Source organism: Melanaphis sacchari, unplaced genomic scaffold (assembly GCF_002803265.2).
Source record: "Melanaphis sacchari strain LSU unplaced genomic scaffold, SCAv2.0 Contig141_pilon_pilon, whole genome shotgun sequence".
NCBI lineage: Eukaryota > Metazoa > Arthropoda > Insecta > Hemiptera > Aphididae > Melanaphis > Melanaphis sacchari.
The window spans coordinates 653424-661389 of NW_020270600.1; the positions used below are offsets into that span (position 1 = coordinate 653424).

General features: G+C 24.4%; 1 protein-coding gene across 1 annotated transcript; it reads left to right on the forward strand.

Annotated features, from left to right (window-relative positions):
* Positions 1 to 502: 502 nt before the first annotated feature.
* Positions 503 to 2842, forward strand: LOC112591721 (multiple inositol polyphosphate phosphatase 1-like). Its single transcript, XM_025335630.1, has 7 exons — positions 503 to 659; positions 1207 to 1499; positions 1566 to 1682; positions 1768 to 1891; positions 1972 to 2072; positions 2146 to 2255; positions 2325 to 2842. Exons 1-7 carry the CDS (start codon positions 503 to 505, stop codon positions 2752 to 2754), a joined length of 1332 nt encoding a protein of 443 aa, XP_025191415.1. The 3' UTR covers positions 2755 to 2842.
* Positions 2843 to 7966: the final 5124 nt, after the last annotated feature.

Here is a 7966-nt window from a genome sequence, read left to right on the forward strand (position 1 = left end):
AAAGTAGGTACTTGTATTGTGCTCGTTCATATTTAAAAAATGTGTTATTATATTATGTTTGTAGTAATAAGATATCTTTATCATATAATTTATATAGATAGTTAAAATTAAGATGTACCTATGACTAGAAATCAGAATTAAATTACAATGGAATAACATTTACATAGGTATATATTTTTATTTATTAACCTACTTTTTAATTCATATTAAAGTAAATAATTTAATTGATTAATTAAAATTTAACTCAACAATTTTAGAGTACACATGTTAAGTGACTTAAAAAAGTTATCTCTAATTTAAAAAAGTGGGAGTTGTAGGTTTTACATAATTTTATCATTCTAGAGTATACAACATTTAAAACTGTGTAGTAGAATGAAATTTTAAGCATATTGAATTAAGTCTTTACTATTATAATTAGATAATTTATTATATTATACATTGTAAATATATTTTATAATTTCTATTTTATTTCTAGTAATTTATACATAAAATTAATTTCATAATGAAATTTATCGTAATTATACTGCCACTAATAATATTTAATTGTATCAAATGTGAATTAGATAAATGCTTTCACTATGACGATTACCCATTTTCTTTCTTTGCTACAAAAACTGCATATAGTTATGTGTCAGCCAAACAAAATTACACTCAACCAAGTAAGTTGCACCTATTATCATATTAAATAAAATTTGATATTGTTTGAATTTTTATAAAACATTTTATTTAAATACCTTTAAAATGTGTATGAACTGTAATTTTTAAAACAAATTTTAAATATAAGTGATTCCATAATTCATAGTATTTAATTCTGAGGGGTTTCAAATCTATCAAACTGTTTAACTGAAAGTCTTTCACCACTATTATTTAACGAAACTATCCATAAGGACCAATATATACCTACACAATTTTAAGCAGAATATTATAGTATCATATCTAGCTATAAAAATTTCCACTATCGTTTCCATTATAATTCAAACACACATTAAAAATATTTGAGTATTATCAGATTATTATAATGTTTTTAAGTTAGTGCAGTTTTTGAACGTCTGATAAATATGAGTGATAACAACTATTACTAATATATTTTATTATTCTATATATAATACTCTTTTTCGTATTTTATACAATTTATGTAAATAATTAAATTGATGATAACTAGTAATTTCATAAATAAATCGTAATATAATTATAATTTTTGAATAGATTGTAAGGCATTGCAATTGTGGCTGTTGTCCAGGCATGGTACGCGACATCCTAGTAGAACTGTTATTGATAAAATATCGAATTTAAAAGAGTATACCAAAATCATAACCGATAATTCAAGTTTATGCAAAGAAGACTTCGATGCGATTAAAACATGGATTTTTAATTTGACTGAAAAAGATGAAAACAAACTTAATAGTCAAGGTGTTAACGATTTATTGTCTTTGGGATTAAGACTTCAAAGTGTGTACGAAGATATATTCAACCAACCTTATAATCCTATAACATACAGTGTAAACTTACAATTATTTAACGTTTAACATCATTGAATATAAATTTAAAATATTATGTATTTTCAGGTATTATCATCATCTCAAGAAAGATCAAGAGATAGTGCATTTTATTTTTTAAAATCTGTCTTTAATATGAATGTTACCGACATACCATTAATAAATAATGATGATATAAAATTAAACGTAATTTTTATTTATAATCCAAATAAAATAAATTTTTCTGTATTCTATTTAATTAAATTAGTGATTTATCCTACTTCATTTTTAGATATCCAAATTTGAAAACAAACACGATAACAAAGAAACAAAGAAATTTCGTTGTAGTGTACACATGCAAGAGGTAATTGTTAGAGTATCGAAGATTTTGGGACTGGATCGTAATCTGACATTTAGTAAATCTTAGAAAATAAATTTTATTTGGTTTTAAAAATTTAATTTGTATTATGTATACTGTATAGATATTATCTTGTAGATACAATAAAAGCTATGTATGACTCATGTAGATATGAAAGATCATTAAATTTAAATTCTCACCCAGCTTGGTGTGCGGTATTTTCTCAAAAAGATTTAGAAGTAAATACATCAATGATATTTTTAATCAATCAATATTTGTTGTATAATGAATAATTACTATATAATATTATAGGTTCTTGAGTATGATGAAGATTTAAAGTATTATTACTCAAACGGATATGGTGACCCATACAACGAAAGACTTGGCTGTCCGATTATAAAAGATCTCATGAATAACTTCAAGTGCGTATACTATAATTACACATATTTTTATTTATTTATAGGTTACTAGTGTTTTTTTTATTTTCATAGAAATAAATCTCAAACACAACTCGGGCCAAAAGGTGTCTTTTATTTTGGTCATTCATCGAACGTATTAAGTGCAATTGTTAGATTAGGATTTGCCAGAGATACTTTATTTCTACTAAGCTCAAACTTCAATGAAATGCGAGATAGAAAGTGGAAAACATCATATTTGAGTCCTTTTGCTTCAAATATTATGGCTGTACTTTATGAATGCAATGGTGTGAAAAAAGTAACATTTTTTATCAATGAAATTCCAATGATCGTGGAGAGGTATGGATGTACATTATGTCCGTGGGAGTTGATCGAAAATATGTTTGATCCCATTATTTCTAGTCCATCCTGTATATTTGATGAAAATTCGTCAGCTTCTGATGTATCTAGGACAATGAATTTAGTTTTTTTCACTTATTTATTAAACATATTTTATTTTTTTTGATTATTCTAAAGTTTTTACTTAAAAACAATAACAGTTCATATCATATTTATTATTTACATAACATATTAACTTTTAGTTATACACTTGAAATCAGACTACATACGTAATTATGAGCTTGAAGTAATTTAAATGAAATACAATTTTGAATTAAATTTTATCAATTATCAAGTACTTATGTGACAATTATAAAATTATTTATTTTATACTTTATTGAATATCTATTAATTTATATTAATTATCACTTACGAATTAATTTTTTTATACAAATATAAAATTATATTTAGACATTTGGCGATTGCATTATAACGATTAAAAGAGCATTACTCAATGAAATATGGAAAATTCACAAGATAATTTATAATATTTTAAATATTAATACTAATATAGGTATTGAAATTGTTTTATTTATACTTACAATGTATACGCCAGTTATATACTAAAATATTTACGTTCATAGTATTTAATTATTATAATTTATTTATTTTTTAAGTATTTATAAGATTTCAATAATATCCCTATACTATTATTTGATTTATTTATTTATTTAAATTCAGCTTCAACTTATCTATACTTCGAGTAAGTACTTGAAGTTGATATGATATTTTTATCATACTTCTTTACTAAATAGATATTAAAAATAAAAATTCTATCCATCTAAAATAAAGAAACCTGTAGAGTGTAGATTAAACTGTGAGTGTTTCATGTTAGTTAGAGGTTTACGTAAAATAGAACAATATTATAAGAAATTATTCTTGTTTAATACTAACGTAACACAACTTAATATAATAGTACTTAATCATTCAACATCAACTCTTTTATTTTAATATTATTTTAAACAAATAAAATTAGTTTGAGGAGTCATTTTTATATCTAGTTTTTAGTGACATAAGAACTTACAATCTTATTTTCTATTTATTATATTGCGTCTTATAAGTAAATATTATAATAGTTTAGCTTAACCCACGTCCTTTATTTTATTTAGGTCATATACTTATTTTTGTTATGTTACGTGAGCCACAATAGTCAAAATATTGCAATTTAGTTTCCTATTTTTGTGTTAAACCTGTTAAGAAAAAAAAGTGAAATGATTCAGAAAAATTAAACATTAAACACAAATTTATGACAAAAATCTATTTTTAATTTACTTTGTATAGTGACTAAACATGTTTCTTGAAATAACGTGCACGGTGTATTTTGGTTTAAGCGTCATTCTTTACAAAATGTTATCACTTTTATTTTATTTTTTTTTTAGTTTCATAAATTTCTGTCAACAATGATACATACTTTATTTTAAATAGTAAATTTTTAAAGATTATGACTACACTAATAAAAATAACAAACCAAATATTAATTTTTTTATACACCATTCAATTATTTGTTGAAAAATAAAAAATAAAATAAGAAACTTCAAACCTGTACAAATAATAAAGTTTTTTAAAATAGATTTGGTCTAGAGAAAGCGGGGTATACAAATTAAAATTTAGTGATTAAATATGTATCTGTAAAAAAAAATATATAAGATTTGTGACAAACCTATAGAAATATCATTACAAACATTAACATAGTTTTTAGGTCGAATGTTCAATATGCGTATCAGTATAACGTAAATTATCAAAAAAAAATGAGTCTGATAGATACTAATATTAGCACTTAGTGTACCCAATAGCAATTTTCAAATGCACAAACCATAAAATAATCTTCCAAAAACATTATTTCAAAGCTCCTTCTCATAAAGCTAGTCATAGTTCATCAACCATAAAGTTTACTGTAAGTATTATTTTTATAACTCAATCCTTAATGATAAATATTTAAGTATTTATTTTCAATATTCAGTTATTTAAAATATAAAAATAGTTAGATAAAATAAAAACGGTCTTTAGATTAAACCAACATAATATTGTCAATAAATTTTACTATGTATATTAAAATTTAAAGTTATGTTAATGAATTTTTTTTTTTTACATTTATTTTTTAGTGTAGACTTATCGAAATATATTGATTGATTTTTCATTTTTAATATGTTTTGTGTTCTTGTTCATACAAAAATAAACATAGACTCTAGAAATTTAACAATATCACTGATTGTTTAAGTATAGGTACAATTATAAAATTATCAATATTTTATAACTGAAAAAAACTTAAAAAAAAAAAAAAAAAATCCAGAAGAAAATAAATTATTTTTAATACTTTTTAAAGTAACCGAATAAAAAAATTAAAATAATGAAAATCGTAAAATTGTATGCAAAACCAGTATTAGACAAACGTTTCTTTTCATCATATAACTCAGACTATGTGTATCTTCAAACGAATAGCTTCAAGGATTCTGATATTATCATAATCAAACTAATTTATTTCATACTCAAGGTATAATGCTCTAAATAATTTTTCTCTTTTTAAAATAATTACTTAAAAATCAAAAATTTTTAATTTTTTTAATTTTAAATTAACAACTTGTTGGTGGTTTAAAAAGCTTAAACATTGAATACACAAAGTTCCATATAAGTTGTTTTCATAGATATTTAAAAATATTAAAGATACATAGGCACGAATACACGATTTTCATCATAAGAACATGATGTTCAAATGTTGATAAAATTCACAGAAATCACGAAAATTTGCAAACAATTTTGTAATTGAAAATTGATATAATGTTCAATTTTTATAGCATAGAATTAAAAGTTTAATATTCATTATTAATACTGTTTAAAAATGTAAGAAATATAGAAACAAAACTTTTTTTAAAGACATTTTATATTAAATTTTTATTAAATAAGATACATTTTTTTTATGAAGAATAACAATCTTATTTTTTATTTTAATTAAAAAATATCATTCGTGAGAAAATGAAATTTTAAATTAAAAAACTTTTACATCAATCAGCTTGGAAATAAAGTTTTTCTAGTTTGTAAAACCTGATATACATTTGACAAAAGTAATAAATCCCTAGTATTTATTTAAAATTATTGGAAAATATTAAATTACTTGGAGATCAGTTCAGGGACGGATTGGAATTTCGGATTAGCCTAGGAAAGTAACTTTTTAGCGGTCCTGCACTAGCAGTCGTTCGTTTGGTTGGGAGTTTGAGCGCAAGTATACCAAGTGTATTTGTTTAGTTATGGAGAAGGTTGTTGTGTTACAATGACAAAACATAACAGTTGAAGTTTGATTTAGTTGCCTTAATGACAAGATTTTAATAAAATGTCGAAATGACAAAACACAATAAAATATGTAACTTAAAATTATAAAATTGTACGATGAAAGTTATTTTACATAATAAATAAAAAAAGAGACGGTAAACGCAGAAACGAGGAGCGTACTGCCCGAGATAACTGCAACGACGAGCGCACTGACGCGAAATCACGGGGAAGTCGGACTGTTTAACAGTTGGAGCAATTCCGGAATAGCTCTGACTATTACCCCATTGACTGTGGGCGGCCGATAGAAAAATTTGTTATTTTATACGTTGGTTAGACAAAAACAACACAACGGGTACGATATCCTCTTCAAATATGTAAATGGACATTTATGTATTCAGAAATAATTAATTTAAAACTATAATATTTAAAGATCGAGGTTAAACCTTCTGTTTTAATCCACTTACTTAAACGTTTCAATCAATTAAATTTTTAAATTAAAGAATATATTTATTTTTATTAAATTTTTACTAAGTTAATACCCTATTTTTGATTCTTTAAAAGTTAGTAATTTTATTTGTACAAAGATCGAACCATATGGCATGGCCTAAAATGTGTGCACAATACGATTCGCTTAATAAGATATTAAAAAGTGTGCATTAACCACGTAATGAAATTATTAATGTATTTAATTTTTATTAATGTTTTTCATTATAAATTTTTAATTTGATTTCAACTTATTTTTTACGGTGTTATGGTTAAAATGGAATATGACTAATTATAATATTAAGTTGTTATTTAAATTCAATGATCTACAATGCTTCATTAAGAATTATAATAATTGTTACACACATATTTGCCCTAAGTCAACAGTTTCGAATGAAAGTAATCTTACCTATATCTTATGCACAGAATAATTTATTTATTTTGTATGAATTAAATTGACAAATTATTTTTGTTCTACTCATTAGAAATAGACAATAGCTAATAAGTAATAATATTATTCAGTTACACAATTGAACATGTTTATATTTCACGTACCCTCATATATATTATATAAGTACTCATACCTTCCAAGTGAAGCGCATAACACAGTTAGAGAACCATTGTATCTTAATGTATACTTATATTTTCAAAACAACAAAGACTCATAACTAAGGCCAAAAATTATATACCCTAAAAATCTATAAAATATGCATGGAGTTATGCCTTAAAATTTACCAAAATATGCCCTTAAAATATGCTCCAATGCCGGAATACTCCAACCCAATTTTATCACTGGACGCACACCACAACAGTCCAACGAGATCCCGTCAAGGCGGGGAAGTCCGTTTACCAACAATGCGTAAGTCTGCTTGGGTAGGTCTTATTACAACGCTGGTAAAGTAATGGTCAGTCGTTCGTCGTTCGCATGGCCTTTTATGGGTGCCTTTTCGGCGGTCACATTACTCCGGTCCCGTGTTCTGTGACAGACTTGAACAGATAGGTGCCGTGTTCTATATGACGGAAACCGGACTAGCGCAATTATTGCCGAAAGTTGCGAATAACAATACAATGATAGATATCAGACTATAAGATAAGGTGTAATAACAATAAAAAAATTATGATAATACTGTGACCAAGAGATATGGCGTAAACAGTATTGAAGATGGTATTTTTTTTCTTTTTATTCTTTAAAGGTGCAGAAAATAATTATTGATAATTTATGGTGTTTTCATTGTTTCAATAAAAATAATTATATTATAATATATTAGTGAGGTTTGCATATACATAGATTTAATAGATACTCAGTTGTGATTATATATGATTTTTAGTTAAAAATGAATTTACTTTAAATGTATATGTACAATGTACTTATACACTGTTTGAAAAATACTACAATATTACTTTTTACTTACATACTAAAATACATATCTTATTATTAGCAATATTATAGAGTACCTATAGAGTATAGACAATATTAACAATACAATAATACAATATTGCCCAGTATAAAACGTTATTAACAATAAAATGTATTATAGACTACTGTTCACGGGGGTTAATTTTTTTATTAGAGTTTTTGTTCAGTATATTAT

Bases quoted from the DNA above. Each gene is read 5' to 3' on its own strand.
- LOC112591721 (XM_025335630.1), top strand. From the start codon at position 503: ATGAAATTTATCGTAATTATACTGCCACTAATAATATTTAATTGTATC. The intron at 660-1,206 runs GTAAGTTGCACC...ATTTTTGAATAG, and splicing joins ACAAAATTACACTCAACCAA to ATTGTAAGGCATTGCAATTG. The intron at 1,892-1,971 runs GTAAATCTTAGA...ATTATCTTGTAG, and splicing joins GGATCGTAATCTGACATTTA to ATACAATAAAAGCTATGTAT.